Source organism: Chionomys nivalis, chromosome 12, assembly GCF_950005125.1.
Source record: "Chionomys nivalis chromosome 12, mChiNiv1.1, whole genome shotgun sequence".
In the NCBI taxonomy this organism is placed as follows: Eukaryota; Metazoa; Chordata; class Mammalia; order Rodentia; family Cricetidae; genus Chionomys; species Chionomys nivalis.
This window is the reverse complement of record NC_080097.1, coordinates 3,760,008-3,781,874: the sequence shown is the minus strand read 5'-3', so window position 1 is coordinate 3,781,874 and position 21,867 is coordinate 3,760,008. Positions and strand designations below refer to the sequence as shown.

At 42.8% G+C, this 21,867-nt stretch overlaps 1 protein-coding gene across 8 annotated transcripts in view; it reads left to right on the top strand.

Annotated features, from left to right (window-relative positions):
- The window catches only part of Mbnl2 (muscleblind like splicing regulator 2), a 152,756-nt gene extending 143,006 nt beyond the window's left edge, over positions 1–9,750 (top strand). For all 8 annotated transcript variants that reach the window (XM_057786214.1, XM_057786217.1, XM_057786213.1 and 5 more), the window contains one exon: positions 7,585–9,750. In XM_057786214.1, the coding sequence (XP_057642197.1) occupies positions 7,585–7,599 (15 nt within the window). In that variant the 3' untranslated portion in view covers positions 7,600–9,750. The remainder of the gene's footprint in view (positions 1–7,584) is intronic.
- Positions 9,751–21,867: the final 12,117 nt, after the last annotated feature.

Below are 21,867 nucleotides of genomic sequence, written 5' to 3'. Positions count from 1 at the left end.
AGAGTTAAGCAGCAGAAAGTGTGAGCAGGAGTCAAGCCAATGGGGTAGCAAAAGAACAAGGGGAGGAGAGAAGTTGGGACATCGCTCATGATCAGAGCTCAGTTGGCATGTGCAAGGCCTGAATTCAATCCCAGCACAAAGAGGTAAGCAAAGAAATAATTATCAGGACGGTGGGCGACAGGCAAGTCTCCTTAACGTAAACAGTAAGTTTTGTTTCAGAAACTAGGAAACACCTTTGTGCAGCTGCAGGGCCCTGTGGCTGTGGAAAAGCCCTTCTAAAATAGCTACCTCATTTAGACATTTCCTTCAGGTGGAATGTTTTAAGCCGCGTTTCCCTCGTATTCTGGCCCCAGCCTGGAGAACCATTCCTTTCATCTGTGTATGGCAAGAAGCAAGAAGCGAAATGTGGTGGGGTAGGGCGGGGGGGGGGGGAGTTAATCTATTTTTCCAAGATACTTCACATATCCTGAAAGGCTGCAGAGATGTCTTCTTTGGTATATGGTTGTCTGCTCACGCCTGCACTGCTGGCCGCCCGATTCACCTGATGGTCTTCTGTGCTGTGGCGCTGTCCTCAGTCACTGCCTAGGAATTCATAATCCAGACACTCAGCCAGATCCTGGTGACTCCTGTGTGCCCAGCCCCCACCCTAGACACCAGGGACAGAAAGATGAATCCCACATCCCTCCTGAGGAGTTTGCTGACGACTTTGCTAATGTACCTGCCTGCAAATATCCTCCGCGGCTTGAAGTTCGCGAGACCAAGGTCCTCTGAGGTTCTTTGTAGCTCAGTGAGGCCACACAAATATTGTATAAGGTATATTTTATCTACCTCCCCAAAGTCAGCACTATAAAGACAGGATTTGATGGCTGGTCATGGGGGAAATTTAAGGGAAACACACCTTGCTCTTCTTTCATTGTTTTGTGGTTTGGATGCTCGGGCGTATTTGCTGAAATGTCACCCACATCAATTAAGCAAAGTTGTTCTTAATGAGCCTAGTATTTGAGCTACCATCTCTGGAGATTTCTGATCTTGGCATTGAGTGGTTTCTGTAGGGAGTGTGAAAGTTTCTAGAAGCCGTGTAGAAACTCAGCCTTCTGAGAGTAGACCTTCAGCTGCCAAAGATCACCCATAAGTAGTAAACTCAGGTATTAATAGGTGATCTCTGAAACACTAGAAAAGCCCCATGATGCTTTGCCTTCTTTCTTTCCCCCGCATGAAGACAGACAGAGTCGGGTGTTGAGTTTATGGCACTGATGAGTTTGAATTCAGTGTTTTCTTTTCTACATGAATTCTTGGGCTTTCGACCATTTCACACTCCGGTCAGATCTCTTGCAAGTGATGGATGTTCAGCCTAAATCCATCATCATTAAGAAAGAGACAAGACAATGAATATTTCATAGCTGGCGACTGAGTCTAGGACAGAATGATCGTATTTTCTTTTTAGGTGGCAGATGTCTGCTGGCCTCGTGCCCTGGGAGCACTAACTGTCTGGAAGTTTCAGGGTTAACTCCCCAGTAGACATTCTCTCCCAATCCTTTTTCCTGCCACTGTCTGTCCTCTGATACTACAACTGTTGCTTTACTCAGGAAGCAGCAGTCTTGACTTAGTTGAGTGTCTCCTCCATGAAACTGAGTCTGATGCATACACACACCAGAAGCCTGTTGCTGAATCCAACCAAGATGGAACTGAGCCACACACAGTCGTTTTCTGTCATGTGGGTCAGTATACTGACTGATCTGATTGCATACTGACTGTACACTGACTGCTCTGACTGTACACTGACTGATCTGACTGTACACTAGCTGTACACTGGCTGGCTGATCTGACTGTATACTGCCTGCTCTGGCTGTACACTGCCTGTTCTGACTGTACAGTGACTGGCTGTATACTAACCGATCTGACTGTACACTGGCTGACTGCTCTGACTGTACACTGACTGATCTGACTGTACACCGAGTGATCTGGCTGTACACTGGCTGACCTGGCTGTACACTGGCTGTACACTGACCGATCTAACTGTACACTGGCTGACCTGGCTGTACACTGGCTGTACACTGACCGATCTGACTGTACACTGACTGTATACTAACCAATCTGACTGTACACTGGCTGACTGCTCTGACTGTACACTGACTGATCTGACTGTACACTGAGTGATCTGACTGTACACTGGCTGTACACTGGCTGACCTGGCTGTACACTGAGTGATCTGACTGTACACTGGCTGTCCTGACTGTACATTGACTGTACACTGAGTAATCTGACTATACACTGGCTGACTGCTCTGACTGTACACTGGCTGTACACTGACTGATCTGGCTGTACACTGGCTGTACACTGAGTGATCTGACTGTACACTGGCTGATCTGACTGTACACTGGATGACCTGACTGTACACTGACTGTACACTGGCTGACCTGACTGTACATTAGCTGAATTGACTGTACACTGACTGTACACTGAGTGATCTGACTGTACACTGAGTGATCTAACTGTACACTGACTGTACACTGAGTGATCTGACTGTACACTGGCCGACTTGACTGTACACTGACTGTACACTGACCGATCTGACTGTACCCTGGCCGACCTGATAAGCTCAGCATTTCCTTATATACAACCTAATTTAGACCACCTCTCTGTAACTTCTGCTGCCGTTCATGTCACACACGTCATAAGGGCGCAAGAACTGGTCAGTGGCTGCACATGTGGCTGCCAGGAAAACATGTTTGATACTTGTAGGAGCCATCATACTTTGTCTTCAAAAAATATCACATCACTTATGAACTATGCTCCCATGGCAGGCTACAGCAGGGGACCTACATACTGAGGAGAGCCATCAGACTGTTAAGTACAACAGTTAAGGGATATGGTTCAATTACTATTATTTCTTTTTTATTAATAAGATGGTTCTATTGCAACCCTCTGATGTTTTGTCTCACACATATTGATACAACCAGAGGAACCCCGAATGACTGTGAAGGTACCCCTGACTGGAGGTTAAGTGTGTCTGTTTTTTCTAAACTGAGCTGTAGATTTTGTGGGTATCAGTTGTCTTCATTGTAGTGTGTTCTCCTTTTCGTGGGAAAGGGATTTGAAAACCATATTTTCAGTCCAAAGTCTTCACTATCATACATGACAGACCATAATCATACTTAAGAATCTTGCCTCCTGGGGGCTGGAGAGATGGCTCAGAGGTTAAGAGCATTGCCTGCTCTTCCAAGGGTCCTGAGTTCAATCCCCAGCAACCACATGGTGGCTCACAACCATCTGTAATGAGGTCTGGTGCCCTCTTCTGGCCTGCAGGCATACACAGACAGAATATTGTATACATAATAAATAAATAAATATTTGGAAAAAAAAAAAGAATCTTGCCTCCTTCTTTACTCAGTCTGCTACAGTAAACACTACTTACTTAAGAGAATCGTCCACCAGGGAGATACATAGGCATGTGTCTTGTTCAGTACATTTGCTTTGTTTCTGTTGTAGCTGAAGCAGTGCCACTCTGGTGGGGTAGGGTGACAGACGTTTCTTGCATCCATTGGGAGAAGGCTAGGACGGGATGTAGGGGATCCCTCAGGGCCAGCACCAGCTCCTTCAGACAGTACGCACTGTCTCCTGTTTCTTGCACCTCCTGGTCCCTCCAGACTCGCCCAATGGTATCCCTTTCTCTGATTCGCGGGCTCCAGCGGGTTCTTCTGAGCATCCTTCTCAGCTGACATGTTGAGAGGTACAAAAAAGCCTTTGGAACCGCAGCTGCCCCCAGTTCCTGGCATGGGTCTGAGACAGGCCGCCCATTTCGTGCCCTGAAGAGAATTCTCATGTCAGGAGCAGAGTGAACAAATACCTGGTGTGTGCAGGCCCGGTTCATTCTGCACAGACTGCCACAGCTGCAGAATGCAACTGCAGCACAATCTAGGCTCACGGCCAACAGATGTTCTCAGAGCCTGCTGACAATTAAGAGTGTAGAAGGCCCTTTAGGATAGGTTAGCTCTCCATCTGACTTGCAGATAGACTCTTGCAGACCGAACGAAAGCTTTCAGTTACTTCCTCCGAGAATGTGTGGGCTACAGTGCCCTGAAAAGGGCACCTTGGGTAGCAACCTCAGCTTGGACGAAAGGCAGAAAAGAAATCATTGGCATTTAGACCGTTGTGCTTAAATTTGATGGGCTGTTTTAAAAGTTTTCTTTCAATGTGTGTGCAGGGTGTGTGTGTGGTGTGTGTGTGTGTGCGCGCGCTCACATGAATAAAAATTCCCATAGAGGCTGATGACCCCATAAAGCTGGAAATACAGGCAAGTTGTAAGCCTCCTGACATAGGTGCAGAGAAACAAACTGGGGTCCTCCGAAAGAGTTGAACGCACTCTTGACCACAAGGCCATCTCTCTAGCCCTGATACTGTAATTAACCATGTAATAAACCATTACATAAAACATGTAATTAACTATGTTTTAAGTTTACAAACTGGAAGTTAGGGTTTGTCCACATCAGGTTGATAGTGTGTGTGCCAGGTCACCGCTAACACTGATGAGCCTAGTATGTTAAGAAGCCTTCCATCTACCTGCGTGTAAAACTATCATGAAGAATGGTGGAGAAACAGAGGTAGGGAGGTAAAGAAGGGTAGTGGGGGAAATACTGATGATCTGAAAGGAATTCTCTGAGGCAAGCCTGCGGAAAAGCACAGAAAATGTACCTATTTGTCTTTAAGTTGTACCCTTTAGCATCAGTTAAAATAGAATCTGAATAAAAGAAAGAAGGAAAAACCAAAGAGAAGTTCCAGGTGTCATCCTCCCCACTTCCTGCAGCACACCCCCAAACACATACAGGCCCCTCCCCTCTTGTCCATCACACACTCCCTTCCCCCTCACTTCCTGCCGCACCCCCAAACACACAAAGGCCTCTCCCCTTCCCTCCTGTCCATCACACACTTCCCTCCTCCCCACTTCCTGCAGCACCCCCACAGTGATCAAAGAGATAATTTTTAAATGAGTGGCATTGGTTGGCTTCTGTTCATCACCTTAATATTCTATTTCCATGGGACACATCACTGTAGGGCAGGGGTTCTCCACCTTCCTACTGCTGTGTCCCTTTAATACAGCTCCTCATGTTGTGGTGACCCCAACCATAAAATCATTTCATTGCTACTTCATAACTGCAATTTTGATAGTTATGAATTGTCACGTAAATACCTGATATGCAGGATATCTGCTTATGACCCCTGTGGAGGTTGTGACCCACGGGCTGACCTCTGTCCTAAAGTGTCCTTCATTCAGACAGCCCCAACCACTTAAGTTCTCAGAAAAGAAAACTGATAATGAATGATACTTTCATGGGAAAATGTTGCCACCTACAAATGGAACTTCTAAGGAGAAAAAAACTGAATGTTTTCCTGACCCCTGATGTCAAATTTTGGAACTCTGGAAGTGCACAGCTGCTACGAGTTGTCTTGTCCTGTTTATCTGGCACATGCACTTCCCAGAGAGACAAAGGTGCAGCTCCGACCAGCCAGTTTTCTGGTCTAGGTTCAAGGGAGCAGTCATGACGTCATTTCGACACCATAAGTTCCTTTTGGCTTTTGAGTAGCTTGGGGCAGAGGGAAAAGGCAGCCTGGGAGAGTGTAGGCAACCTTTAGTAACAGCTTTAAAGCCCATTTCCTGTCCAGTTCCCCGTGTTCTCTCTGTCACACATGAGTTCAAGGCATCATTGTTAGTGTCTATAATGCAAATCTACACACTCTCACTGTGCTGGGCTTTCCGTAGGGTGCCTGACTTTCCTGGCTTTTGTAAATGTTTGTCTAAGGAAGTAGAAGATTTCCCTAAATCTTTCAGGATCTCGTGATACAGTAGGAGAAAATGGGGGAGGAAAAAGGACTTGATTTGAAGGCTTAGGAAATGTGCTGTTGTACAGATAGCAAGGAAGCTCGGGATGAACTAGAAGGAATTCCTATTTAACAATGAACTATCTAAATCTTTTAAAAATGTTATAATTCATTTGGAGAATGTAAATATTACCTAACTGTACTGGTGTCATTCGAAGACAATACAGTGAACACATTCACCTACTAGATCCTGTGATAGTATTACATATAAGATTCTGTGTTGCTCCTATTCACATCTACCAATATATGAAACAAGGGATGCTCTTTTCCAAATCAGCCTCAAATTCCGAGCAATTTTTGGGGGGCTGGAGAAGTGCTCAGAGGCTAACTGCACATGCTGCTCTTCCAGAGGACCCAAGTTTGGTTCCAGCAGCCAAGTAGGGCAGTTCAGAACCTGCAAAGCCCTCTTCTGGGCCCCCACCCACATGTAGCATCCTCACTCACAACACACATGCATCCGTATAAGTAAAAATAAGTAAATAAATCTTAAATGAACAGCCTCTACGTCTGAAGTTTTGAACTTTCATTTTACACAAATGTTTGTCAGTTCTATATACATTTATGTGCCTCAAAAAAGTAAAAGATGGGCAGGTTCATCATTCAGACATACTAAAATATTATAAGTTGGAGTGCTCAAAGAAAAATACCCATGTGCATAAATTCTGATATAATAGGATAATAAATTACATCCATAGAAATGGCCCCTTTACTGGGAATAGAAGCCTGGTGTGTACCAATATTAGCTGATGTTCACCATAAGGGGTTTTGTCAGTTATTTCTTACAGGTTTTTAGCTATTTAGCAAATAAGCTTTTGTTCATTAATTATGCAAAGTTAAGTTAAAACATTGCACAAAGAACAAATACTTTTGATTAAAAATTGTTTATTTAAGCTTGATGTTTAATGGCATGGGCCACATAGGACAAATTCCCTCACCTTTACAGAAGCATGGGATTAAAAGGGACGTGATTGTACTGGGGATTTAGCTCCACGGCAGAGTGTTTGCCATGCCAGGCCCGGGACTCAAACTCCAGTAATGCAAAAGCAGGGATGGAACCTTTGAGATTAATCGCGAGGACCATAGCTTGGATTCAGTTGTAAACTATTAAAGCCTTGCTTGAACTTTATCTATACTTTTGTGTTTATTAAGAATATTTTTTAAGTGCTTAATTAGGTTGTTACCCCTATCCTCTTTACTGTGGCATGTAAGCATATCCTACATTTGAACTGGTTGCTGTTAAATCTTAGAAACAAGATTATGTTTGATAAGACTATATCTTTGAATTATAAGTTAATATCTGGTTGTCTTACATATTTAGAGTTAAGTTCATAAACAACTTTCAAGGAATAAATTCTCTGATTAGGCTTTCTTAAGGCTAGAGAAAGTATTAGTTTGATAGTCATATAAACATACAGCAAAGAAATATGAAGCAAAAAGATGGAGTTCTAAACAGACTGCCTGCCCACATGCATGCTGTCACGGTGTCATAGAAAACACTGTGTGTTTGAGTCACCGTTCCTTCCCACAGCTGCACAGGGAAACCGCTAAGAGTGAAAATCCTCAGCATGAGGGGTGGGGGTTGTGTCAGGATTATGAGAAATTGAAGATAGTTCTACTTTCAGATGCCTTTTTTTTAAGCAAAGAGTAAGACTTAAACTTGTTTTTCCTGCAGAAAGTCTAAATGGTGTTTGTCTTTTTCTTCCGCAGATAATTCTGAAATAATCAACAGGAATGGGATGGAATGCCAAGAATCTGCATTGAGAATAGCTAAGCATTGTTACTGTACATACTATCCTGTTTCTTCCTCGATAGAATTGCCACAAACTGCATGCTAAATTTAGTTCTTCTGGACAGACCACAACCCTAAGGCTAGTTCTGCTATGTCATATATGAGTATTAAATATGGTATGCTTAGTATATTCCAGCTAAGATAGTTAACTACCTGAGACCAGCTGCGACGTTCAGAGACATAAAAGATGGGGTTTTCTTTTACAGGGTTCTAAGCCTAGTTTCTGTCCTAGGAATATTGTCTCATCTCCGTAACTATAGCCGATGCAGAAAGTCCAGCCGATATACTCATTTCGACTCAGAATATTTCAAATTTAGCAATAAACAGTTAGCATTAGTTTAAGTACTTATTCCAAGGGCAGGTTCGATTCTAACTCCAAGCGCCGTCATTTCATTTCCCGACTGGATCCAAGGGTATGATTCACTTCTTGAGGAGACGAGAGCGGCGGCAAAGATGAGAAGTGAAGTAAAACAGAAAACCTGCCTCGCGGGTCTAAAATTTGAATGGCAGTTCAAGCACAATTGCTGGGGACACATCAAAGAGTGCGATTCAGTTTGCCTGGCGATGCCGCACTGAATCATGGGATTCTAGAGTCACGTTGCTTAGATTGAAAAAAAAAAAAAAACTTTGCACGGTATGAGCTTCATACCCCACCCAACAAAGTCTTGAAGGTATTATTTTCCAAGTATATTTTTAAAGTTGTTTTATAAGAGAGACTTTGTAGAAGTGCCTAGATTTTGCCAGACTTCGTCCAGCTTGACAAGAACGAAAGGCTCACGCCAATAGTTGAATCTAAGGGATTGGTCTTTCAAACTCCACCCCCGACACACACCCGCCCGCCCCCGGTTGCCTGTTACCGAATAGCTCTTTATTCTAAAAACCTAGTCCAACAGGGAAGCTGTAGGTGGGGAGGTCTGTATAATATTCCAGTTTAAGTACGTCTCGGTTTAGTCACTGCGGATACAGACTGTGACTTTAATCTAAATTCCTATGTAAACAGAAGAAGCCGGTAGTCTCACTTAGAGTATCCATTACTGTTTTTGCATTTCAAAAGTTGGACTGAAGGGTTGTAACTAACTACAGCATGGAAAAACATAGTTCTTTTAATTCTTTCACCTTAAAGCATATTTTATGTCTCAAAAGTATAAAAACTTTAATACAAGTACATACATATTATATATACACATACATATATATACTATATATGGATGAAACATATTTTAATGTTGTTTACTTTTTTAAATACTTGGTTGATCTTCAAGGTAATAGCGATACAATTAAATTTTGTTCAGAAAGTTTGTTTTAAAGTTTATTTTAAGCACTATCGTACCAAATATTTCATATTTCACATTTTATATGTTGCACATAGCCTACACAGTACCTACATAGTTTTTAAATTATTGTTTAAGAAATGAAACAGCTGTTATAAATGGATATTATGTGTAATTGTTTAAAACATCCATTTTCTTTGTGGACATTTTAGTGATTGAAGTATTTTGACTTTTGAGATTGAATGTAAAATATTTTAAATTTTGGTATCATCGCCTGTTCTGAAAACTAGAGGCATCAACCATACCAATTTTTTTTGATTGAGGAAAAAAATCTGCATTTAATTCATGTTGGTCAAAGTCTAATTACTATTTATCTTACATCATAGATCTGATAACTGTATCAAAAGAGAAATCACGTTCTGAGTATAATCTTGCGTAGTGCTTGTATGCTGTCTGTTTTAATTTGTGGATAGGTATTGTATCTAACTTGTATCACTTCGCTAGTTTTCATCTTTATGTATTATTGATATTTGTAATTTTCTCAGTTATAACAATGTAGTTACGCTACAACTTGCCTAAAACACTCATACTTATTTTTTTCTTTGTTTATTCATTTAAACTCATTGAGAAGTTAGTAGACGCTACTAAAAGGTAAATTATGGGAATCACTGAAATATTTTTGTAGACTAATTGTTGTAACTGTCTTTTTTTTCTTTCATTTCATGATTTTTATTTTAAAAATTATTAGCACATAGCTATTTTCAGCCCTTTAATAATGGAGCATCAAAAACATCACCTGTATCCCCCAGCAAATATAGATGACTGTATTTTTTACTATGATATCCATTTTCCAGAATTGTGATTATAATATGCAGAGAGTCAAATATGCCATTTACAATAAGGAGGAGGCAAGGCAAATGCATAGATGTACAAATATATGTACAACAGATTTTGCTTTTTATTTATTTATAATGTAATTTTATAGAATAATTCTGGGATTTGAGAGGATCTAAAACTATTTTTCTGTATAAATATTATTTGCCAAAAGTTTGTTTATATTCAGAAGTCTGACTATGATGAATAAATCTTAAATGCTTTGTTTAATTACAAAAACAAAATCACCAATATCCAAGACAGGAAGACGTCAGTTCAACAGCTACAGCAGTTAGGAAACTAACTCCACTTGTACGGGACTCCATTTCACTCTTGGTTTTTCAGGGTGTAACCGCACTTCACAGACATGTCTTTCAGCCACATACCACTGGTCACATTTCTACTAAATCTTTCCGTAACACTTCTTAAAGAATTCCCTCATTCGTTATCTTACAGCGTGAACAGGAGTCTAATTTGTATCAATTCTGTTTGGTTGTAACATTCAGTTCTCACTCACCCAATGTACAACCAATGAAATAAAAGAAGCATTTAAAAGGATTGTATGGTCTTCCTTCTTGTTCAGACAGGTAATAGTTGGACAGAAAAGTGTTTGTACTTTTGTGTAGCTAGCCCTCAATGATATCAAAGAGCAAACAGTACTCTTCAGATGGGAGCGGGACAAAGCTTGATATTAATTTGTTTGTTGGGTTTTGTTTTTTTTTTTTATTTTTGGTTTTTTCGAGACAGGGTTTCTCTGTAGCTTTGGAGCCTGTCCTGGAACTCCCTTTGTTTGTTGGGTTTTTGCTTTGGGCTTTGGCTCTTTTCTTTGGCACATCCTTCTGCCAGGGTACATACCACTGTGCATGTGGGGAGAGAGTTCATTCTCTCCTCCAATATGGGTCCCGGGGTTTGAACTTACATCATCAGGTTTGACACCAAACACAGGTATACAGTATGCTATCTTTCCAGCCCCAGACTTTGGCTTTTCAGAGCAAGAAAAATAATTCAAAGTGACCACTTGGGAAATACATTCGACATAATTTAAAGTTAGCAACAGAGCATCCCACCGTCCAGTCCTTTTGTTTGTGGTTCTGACTAACAATGAAGAGACATGAACACTGGTAAGCAAATCGGGGCCAGGTGCAAGAACATGAGTTTCATTAAAAGGAATGAAAGTGAGCATCACCTGTGATGCAGGCTTCTAGAAGGAACTTAAGTGCAGCGTGAGCTGTAGTGCTGAGGGGAACAAAGAGGCGAGTCCGCTGTGTGCCGAAGGCCTGGCCACACAGACTGAGAACAGAACAGGACCCTGGGTTGGAAGGGAATCTGTGATTCCTGTGTCTACGAACCACATGCTAGCAAGAGTGTACCCCTACGACTGCATCTCAAGGGCTGGAGAGATGGCTCAGTACTTAAGAGCCCTGACTGCTCTTCCAGAAGACCAGGGTTCAATTCCCAGCACCTACATGAAGGGTCACAACTGTGTGTGGATTCAGTTTCAGGGAATCTGACACCCTGTTCTGGCCACAGGCCCTGCATGCATATGGTGCACACACATACATGTAGGCAGATCACCCATACATATAAGTAATAAAAATAAGGCTTTAAAAATAACTTTATCTCAAACCTGAAAGGATATGAAAGCAGCCTACTTTATCATAAAATTATTTAGATATAAGATGTCAAGTGTCCTATGTAATTCTTTGTCAAAAATATTTCCATTTGAACTATTAAAATGATATTTCAGACCCAAAAATTCATTCTTTGTCCTTTACCAAAGTTTGGTGGGTTGGGGGTTTTTTGTTTTTGTTGTTTTTGTTTTGTTTTGTTTTTTTCTTGTTGGGTATTTGGTTTTTGTTTTTGTTTTTCCCAATACTACAGAATTAGGAGCAGCATAGCAAACTGAAATAATATTCAACATTCTGATGCTTTTATAGCATTAGAAATATTCAACATACTAACTCCCTAAAGAATAATTTCCCCTATTTCAAGAATTCAAGTGTATGAGAAATTGGGCAGCTATTGTTGTTGGATGTGTCCTTCTCCATAAAAATGACTGAGTCATTGTGAATAAATATGAGTCATAAAGAATGAATCGATAATGACTTCCCTCTGTCTCTTGGTGGAGAAGGTGAAGGAGGTGAGTGGCAGGGCGGAGGTCTGGGCTCCAATCCCCGGTTCAACAGTTCATGCTGTGTCCATGAAGGGACCTGCTGATGATTGGCAAGTGATTCCACGTGCTGGGAGTTCCTAGCTCTGAGCAGCAAACACATAGCATTGTGGATAGTGTGACTCCAGACCTGCAGTGCCTTCCCATGTCTACACCCCAAACCCCGCAAGTGCAGAGATCCATAGCTCCACCCAGCTCTTTGGGCTGGCGCATCCCACAGACCTGGCCAGCCAGCACACAATTTCAACTTCTGTTTCAGTCCCTTTAAAAGCTGATTGCCCGCCAACGGGAGGTGTCTTCCCAGCACAGTGCATGCAACTTTCACAGGTGCTAGTTGATGTAATTTTTAATCAGGTCATTTCAGACGCCCCCACACGTGGAGTGGTTGTCAGGCAATGAGGCAGAAGCCGTGACTGATTTGGTTCACATTTTACAGTGTCAAGGATTCCTTATACTCATGTTGTTGATGAGAAACAGAAACTCATAAAAATTAGGCAACCCTCTTATGGACTGGAACGTCAAGCCTTGGCTCATTCTAACTCCACAGCTATGTTGCAATGAACTTGCTTCGTGGCCTTCTCCAGGCTAAACTTCCCTTATGGTTCTGAGCACAATATGCATGAAGGTTAAAACTGAAGTGTAAACTCTATTTTTTTTTAACTTCAAATAGATAGGTTTTCTTCCCTATCACAAAATTATAGTGCAAGAAATACTTTGTGGTTACAAACTACAGTGTACTCTTAGAGATTTAGGACAGAGCTTGAGTCTTTATTAGGAGCAGCCGTGCCTTCTCTCCGGGGTACCTCAGTTTTGTTTTGCTTTTGTCAAGTTCCATATGGTTCGATTAAAACAAAACAGAAAGGAAGCCGCTGAAATTTGCCCAGTAATGATGTTTTATGAAGTCACAGAGCAGCCAGACCCATAGAGTCCCTGAGAAGATGTGACTTGAATGTCTCGGGAAAGAGCCAGAGAGAATAACTTTGTGGTAAAGGTCACCAAAGGTCACACATGGAAGGCGGTCCCCTAAGTCTGATGGTGTCCAGGGAGGCTGAGAGGTTGGATTTTACTCTCGTTTTGCCTTTGTCTCCTAACTTTGCTGTGGGTCTTCTCAGGCTTTGGTTTATGTAAGCAAAAGACTCTTTTATTTTTATTTATTTTTTGCCTGTATGCTCATTAAAACAAGAGAAATGAGGTCAGTCTTTCTCTCTTGCTTAGAAAGCTCTCATAAGCACACAAGCCAAGTGCTGTGTCTGCCAGGGCCCCCTTCCCTGGCCTCTACTGAGTCCTCAAGCTGAGAGATGAAACCCCGTTCATTGAAATATGAATACGTGGGTTTACAGAGGGAGAGATGCACGCACAGCAGGCTGACAGTGTAAAGAGCACTAGCCCCAGTGCTCTTGACGTCTGGAGGAACTGAGCAGATGGACCAAAGGAAGCCCAGAATAAATGCATATCCAGGACTCTTATATATTTATATGGAGTATAATTTAATATTATTAATGACAAATTGCCTTTTGGTTCTACAGAAAGGCAAGATTAGCGTCTGCACGTCACAATAGCTTAGTGGCTAAGAGCTGAATTTCTGCCCACATTTAACTCTCAAATCTACATCTGAACAAGCATCAATTTTCCTCATCCATAATCTGAGCCTCACAGATGAGTCTATTTCACTGAGACGTAATGAGATTTAAATAAGAAGATATGCACAGCCCCGGGGAGCAGCCCTCAACACAGAGCAATTGGTGCTGGCCATCAGTTACTCCCCTAAAATAGTATTCAAATGGGGCCCACCATAATCATTTATCTCCTTGTTCTGTCCAAACATTTATTGACAATGCAGAGAAACCTCTTCTGTTTCCTCAGTGACAATTAATGCCAGAAGCCTATGGGTAAATTAGAGGAAATGTTTAATAACAATAATGAACCTCATTTTTTTTTGTGGGAGCCTCCAATTACATCAACTCAACAAATACCCAGTAAGCCCAGACTAAGCACTTCTTAGCAGTTAGGACGGGAACATAAGTGAAGATCAGCCCTGTGCCCGCCAGCGGCCCTCTGACGGTTCCTCATGAGGCTCCGGGTAGAATCCTTCTGGGCGGTCCAGTTTCCAGTAGAGGCCACCAATCCTCGGCATCCTTGACTTGTAGCTACGCTGCTCCAGCATCTACCCCTGTTACAGAGGGCTCTGCCGAGAAGGCTCCAGAGATGGAGCTGTGGGAGCCACAGGTGCCGAGCTTTGCACGGTAAGAACTCCTGTTACACGAGAAACAACAGGAACATGAATGGAGGCGTGGGTGGTGAGGATGGCTGAGGGAGGCCATGTAAAGCACTTGCTACACAAAGCCTGAGGACCATAGTGCAATCCCTGGAGCCCATAGAAAGGGGGAAGGAGAGAACCAGCTCCACGGTGCTGTTCTTTGACCACACATATGCACGGTGGTACTAGTAGCACCTGCACACACACACACATACACGCACACATGCATGCACACACACATGCACACACACACATGCACACATACACGCACACATGCATGCACACACACATGCACACAAACACACGCATGCATGCACACACACACACACACAAATGAATAAAGATAGAATGGATGGAAGATGTTCTCTACACAAAGAAATGAAAGGTACTCCAAACATTGAAGGGAGCCAGGAGGTGGTAGTTTGGACCTGTAATTCCAGCACTTGGACAGTGGAGGCAGGAGAATCAAGAGTTCAAGGCCAGCCACACTGTGATAGTGAGCCCTTATCTCAACAAGCTAAAAACAAAATAGGAGACATCAGCTTTTACAAGCCAAACACTATAGACCTAAGTTTCTGTCCCCCCTGGTCCCATAGCCATTCAGTCCCAAAAGAAACACACAAAGGCTTACATTAATTATAAACTATTTAACCTATCGGCTCTGGCTTCTTATTAGCTAGATCTTACAATTTAAAATAATTCTTGTCTATGTTTAGCCACATGGCTTGGTACCTTTCTTAGTGAGGCATTCTTATCTTGCTTCCTCTACGGCTTGCTGGTGACTGCATCTCTCTGCTTTTCCTCTTTCCCAGAATTCTCCTAGTCTGGTTGTCCCGCCTACACTTCCTGCCTGGCTACTGACCAATCAGTGTTTTAGTAAAGCAATACGAGTGACAAATCTTTACGGTGTACAGGAGCATTATCTCACAGCAAAACACAACTTAAAGACAGAAAAGATGGAGTTGTGGGTAGTGTGGTAAAGCATTTCTCTCCCAGAATCCTAGATTACTCACAAGCTTCTTTTAAAATCATATAAACTACAGAAAAAGGCCCAGCCCAAAGTCCCCCTCCCTCCTTCAGCGTGGCCGTTGTACCACTGCACGGGGAAGAATATAAAACTACAGCCGTGCCCAACCTGGAGCAATAGTGCAGTTATCTCCAGCTCCCCAGACAAGCAGAGGCCCGTGTGAGTCAGCTTTGCAGCCACTGCCCAGCCACACCTCCTTTCTCTTCCTTACGGGTTGGGTCAGTCCTGAGTGTTCTTTAATAAATTTCTTGCATGATGGCCTCCGGCTTCCCAGGGAATCTGAGCGAGGATCAATCACTTTCACACCCCACTGCCCAAGCTCTTGATGACAACCTAAACTGATATGTTTAAATTTAAAATTTAACTTTTTTGGACCAAGAAATTTGACCATGAAAGTGTCTTACCAAGATGGTGTTAAATTCACTCCAGCAGAAAAAGAAGACTAGTGAGAAGAAAAGTCTAATTTAAATTTTTAATATTCATTCGAAATAAGGCAAATTTCCACATACCTTGAGGGAAAATTCAACCTGAAATTTTATTCACAGTGGTTTACATGCCTAAGTCCATATCAATACTTCTTTGAAAAGAAACCAGAAAAAAAAAAATCATACGAAAGTCAAGTATCTTTGTATAAAATTCAAATATATCAAGTTTACATTTGTCAAATCTAAGGTAGAAGCAAAATTTGTCGGACTCCAGAATACAGTTTTCACAGCCAATCAAAGTGGTTTTAAAGCTGACTGAGAAGATTTCTCTAGGTTGTTATGTATTGTTTGCAAATTTCAACGGACCACACTTGGGAATTAGCGACTTTGGTAATGGACTATTGATAACAGTTTCCATTAAGACATCAAGGAGTAGTTAAAAATACATGTGCATGTGGTCAATGTGTAGATTATCCCATGTCCTCTAACAGTCATCCCTGTGATCGAAACCTTCACACAGATCAATCGACATACTCAAGGCCTGAGCGAGGCTGGCTGAGGACACAGACTGTCACTTTACAGTTGGTGAGCATGGCGCCCTCTGTCGATTGTTGGTGGAGACCTCACTTCATGCCACGGCTTTCCAAGACAGCACAAGTGGCTGCAAGCACGGATGTGGCAGCAAGCTGGCTGAGCCCAAGACCTGGCCGTCCATTTTCTCCCTAGGTGACCTCAGGCAAATGAGGGTATTCCCGGCTGCATTCTTTGATGATAAGGTTTGGTCTTGTGGGGTGGCTGTGAAATTAAATCCATTACTACACACAAAAGTCTTAGGACTGTGCTTGGGGTATAAGCAGCAGTTGCTGCCCTTGACAAAGCCAATGCTCAGTGTCTACTGCTTACAATGAGTTTCTCTGTGAACGTCATTCCACGGGCGGACCAAGCGCTCAGCCCTGCTCTTGGGAAGGCTAATTGGAATGGGTGTCAAGTTGCCTTGCAATGGAATTAGGTGAAGCAGGGTAGTCATCAGGAACTGGCCTTTTTCAGCAGACAACTCGGTCATCCGTATCTTACAGTAATGAGCATGCAGAAGGCCACTTCTAGGGCACCATGGAGTGAATTCACTGGATGAGTCTCCAGAGAAGAGCAGCAGAGACAACTAGAAAAATATCATCAGAACTGCCTCCTTGAGTGTATTGTGGGGCTAAGCAAGAGGAAGTAAAAGGGGTAACTGGGTAGCATGGCCCAGCCGTATCCATCTTCCCCTAATCAACTGGACTCACCAGGAAGACCTGCTTGTTGCCAGCACAGAAGCTGATAGAAGAACCGTTGGCATCTTGAGGCCGGGCCAGTGTTCAGAAGCCTGCCTTAGGCACAGACTAAAGGAAGAAACAAAAACACTAGGACTCTAGGGATAACCTTAATGATTTTTTTAGTCAAAATCATCAGTGCTGGAGAGTTCTTTTAGTTAAGTGCCTGCCCTGTGAGCATGGGATCTAAGCTCAACTCCCAGAACTCATAAGGATTGCCAGATTTGGTGGTGCCTGCTTGCAATCCCAGAAGTAGGAAGCCATCCTAACCCTATTGGTGAGTGTCAGGCCAGTGAGAGATTCTGTCTCACAAAGCAAGATGGAGTGCCCCTGAGTGCCATGACACCTCGGGGTGACCGTTAGCTTCCACATGCATGTGTGCACACACAAACACGCGCATTCAGCCTTGCTCATATGAATATGCAAACACACACACACACACAAAGACACACACAGGCAAGCATACAAATACAAGAAAATAAATTTTTTTTTTTTTTTTTTTTTTTTTGCTTTTTCAAGACAGGGTTTCTTCGTAGCTTTGGAGCCTGTCCTGGAACTCACTCTGTAGACCAGGCTGGCCTTGAATCCACAGAGATCCGCCTGCCTCTGCCTCCCGAGTGCTGGGATTGGGATTAAAGGCATGCGCCACCACCACCCAGCCAAAAAATTAAAATTATTTTAGAAGTTCCTTTAGGAACAAAATAATAAAACTGTAAACAAATAGGCTATTGCTATTCGTTTGATTTGCAGCTCAAAGACAGTGACGTCATAGGTAAATGTATTCATGGGAACAGATCACGCATTATCAGCGTGATGGAGAAAACCGTGTTATCTTCCCTAGGATATTAGACCATCAGATAAGATGGCACACGTTTATAATAAAAGTCTCCTGACAAACTAGTACCACCCCAAAAGGACTTAGACAGAAGTCCCGCACCAGACCATGGGTGAATGATATGTGTTCAGAGGGTTCTTTGTACTGCCAGAAGCAAGGGAACTGTGAGCCTTGGCTGCTTTGCTTCCATGCCGACAGGAACTCTTGACTGGTACTGAGGTATAAGAAGTGAAATGCACAAGAAAGAATGCGAAGGAACTAGGCAAAGCTCTTTTTCCAGACTGACAAAGAGACCTCGGCTATTCAGATGTTTATGCAAATGTGCATTTCAAATTGGCAGGATTAAAGTCAGTTAATTAAGCTAATCCCATTGTTGTCTTATACACATCTCAGTGGTTTCATGAAGAAAAAAATGTTTCTCATAAGGCTAATTAATAGACAGCAGGTGCCAGAGGGGCCCAACTCACCGCAGTCATTGGGGACTCGACTGCCGATGCCCCGTACACAGCACGTGACTTCCAAAGACGGCAGGGCGTGAACACCCCACAGCAATCCAGGAACAGAACCCAGCGAGGGCAACAAAGACAGCGTGGAACTGGTAGACACGCTCGGAACACAGCAGAATGCTGAAGGCAGCCTACTCTAGAGAAGAAAACCTGACTCACGATGGAGGGGAAGGCAGACAATGAAGATCTTAGGCACAGAGACCAGCATTAAAAATCTAGGTCAAATCCATACCTCCACCATACAAAAAAACCCCGTTGATTCAATTCTAATTAGATGGAAGTGTTAAAGAGGAAAGCACACATTTAAACAATAAACTTAAGTGTAAAAATAAACCTTTGAGGGAACATGACTGTGCTTTTTGTCAACGTAACACAAGCCAGAGCCATCTGAGAGGAAGAAACCTCAATGGAGAAAGTAGGGTTGGGCTGTAGGCACGGTGCTTGCTGGGAAATTTCTTTATTAAAGGCTGAAGTGGGAGAGCCTAGCCCATTGTCAGTGATGCTACCCTAGGTAGGTTGTCCAGAGATACATAAGGAAAAAAAATTAAGCAAAGTACAGTGCAATGTTTCTCCATGTCTCTGCTTCAGTTCCTGCCTGCAGGTTCCTCCTCTGAGTTCCTGCACTGGCTTCCACGAGTGATGGAGCATGGCCCAAAAGTTGTATGATAAACTCTTTCCTCCCTGCATTGCTTTTGGCCATGGCATTTTACTAAAATAATAGGAAACAGACTAAGACAATGGCACAAAACATCTTCAAGGTAGAGCAAGAGACCTTAGATGCTTAAAAGGAAACTCGGAGGCTTAAGGGAGAAAATTGACAAATTTAACTCTTTTAAAAATGAGACTTTCAGAGGCCTGGCGAGATGGCTCAGTAGGAAAGAGTACTTGTCTGAAAGCCTGACTTTCATGGAAAGTAGAAAAAAATTGATGTGACCTCTGACCTCCACATACATGTTATGGTACACATGTACCTGAACATCCCCCCCACACACACGTGCACACGCAAACAATAAATAAATGTAAATTTGCAAAAGAGACTTTCCATTTATGCAGAAGCACTAAAAGGACATGAGATGGCGCGAGCCAAAAGGAGACACTTAGTATAAAAGCTTATTATTTGAGTATGTAAGGAACGCCTGTAGCCCGGCGTGAAAAGAAAAGGCAACCCAAATAAGAGAGGGTGAGGGACCTGCAAAGGCATTCATAGGAGACAAAACAATGTGCAAAATCCACCACTGCCTTTAATAATTAGAAAAGTTCGCATTGAAATCACAATAAGACGGTCATGGTGTCTCATGAGTCACCCCAGCACTCAGGAGGAACAGGCAGCAAGAGCAGGCATTTGAAAGCCGCCTGAGCTCCACAGTGAGATCTGTCTCAAAAAATATCAGCCAATCAATCCAGCATAGGCTGGGTTTGTTGCTCAGCGGTGGAACGCTTGCCTGGCGTGCACAAGTTTACATCTATCAGACTGTCCCACGTGTTGAACAATAACTTTGGTAGCATCCAATGGCTGGGAGTTTAAATTGGCACCGTTACCTTAGAAAACTTGTGAGGACTATCTTGTAAAGCAGAGGACGTGCAACAGAGAAGGGCTGAGGTGGAGTGCTAAGCCCAGCTTAACCACTGCTTGACAACAGCTGAGACTGATAAACGCGCAACAGAACCACTTGTATCGGCCACTTGCACCAATGACCTAGGTTGTGTCATTACATACACAAGGGTGGTTGGGTGAGTGGCGTGGAAATCAGAGTTTCTGGGCGCCAAGCCTGGCTCTGATCATTAGTAACTCTCATCCCTGAGCAAGCGAACCTCCCAAGGTCTATGTTTCACCATCTACAAATGAGGATGAATATTTGGTGAGTGTTGTCCTTGTCATTATGGTTACTAATTCAATAAAAATTGTAGTAGAGATGAAGCCGAAGGAAGGCCACGGTGGCCCAGCCTGGAGTGACCTCTGCTCGCACACTCAGACCTCATTACTATCTAATTTTACTGTCCTCTCAGAACTGGATGGAGCCACAGGTGTCCCAGGAGAAGCCAGACTTGGCATATTTGTTTTTCTTAGCTAGAACATGGTGCGGTCTTGACAATTTCACCTAAGTTAGGAAAGGAATCTCATAAACCCCGTGTCCAGTTTCCAAGCATAAGTGGAGAAAATGAAGTCACTGCTATTTTCAAAGCTAATTGCTAGTAAAACATTCACATTCCCGTCTCTGGTGAAATTAAACTCTGCCTTTGAAATAAAGGTCTCTGGCAGAACCATTCAACAAAATCTTGATTCCAAGCAGGATTTTTTCCCCTTTGGTACAGAACACACTGTACCCTAACCAGAAAATAACTGATTTAATCTCAAGGGGGAGACAAGTAAAGCATATAACTGCTGAACACACTCAGGTGTCTACGCCACAGCCTTAAAGAGAAAGGGGCAAGTGTGAGCGCCTCCATGTTGAAGGTTTGAGGATAAGAGAGATCCTTAAAGAGTGTGTGTGTGCATGTGTGCATGGTGTGTGCGCATGTGTGTATATGTGCATATGTGTATGGTGTGTAATGGTGTGTGTATATGTGCATGTGTGTATGGTGTGTGTGTGATGGTATGTGTATGTATGGTGTGTGTATATGTGCATGTGTGCATATGTGTATGGTGTGTAATGGTGTGTGTATATGTGCATGTGTGTATGGTGTGTGTGTGATGGTGTGTGTATGTATGGTGTGTGTATATGTGCATGTGTGTATGGTGTGTGCGATGGTGTGTATGGCGTGTGTTTCGTCTGTCTGTGCAAGTGTATGTGATTGTGTGCTTGTGTGTGTATGGTGTGTGTATGTGTGCATGGTGTGTGTGATTGTGTGTATGTGTGTGATGTGGGATTCCCCTCTGTATGCTGTGAATATCATTGATTAATAAAGGAATTGCTTTGGGCCTATAGCAGAGCTACAGGGGAACAGAGCTAAGCAGAGAAAACTAAACTGAATTCTGGGAGAAAGGAGGCAGAGCCAAGGAAAAGCCACGGAGCTGCTGCCAGAGACAGACAATATAAAATACTGGAAGTGGGTTAATACTAGATGTAAGAGCTAGCTAGCAATAGACTTAAGTGATTGGCCAAAGAGTGATTTAAATAATATAGTTTCTGTGTGGTTATTTTGGGAGTCTGGGCAATTGGGAAATGAACAATTGGCCTCCCCACAACAGGTGTGTGTGTATGACAGTGTGTATGCATGACGGTGTGTGTGATGGTGTGTGTGTGTGTGTATGATGGTGTGTTGAACTCAAAATAATATAGATTTGACCACAGCATTTACAATTGATCTATGATGGAGTTTAAGAGATTACTGTGTCATTAAATTTCAGGTTTAATGGTTGAATATTCCTTATAAATATGTTTATAGGACTCTCAGTATTTTCAAATTTAGTACGTTTTTTGCATTTATTTATTTGTGTCTGGGAAGGGGGAGGTATGTGGGAAGGGAGAGACAGAGAGAACACATGGCATCACTTTTGTGGTGGTCCGAGGACAACTTGTGGGAAG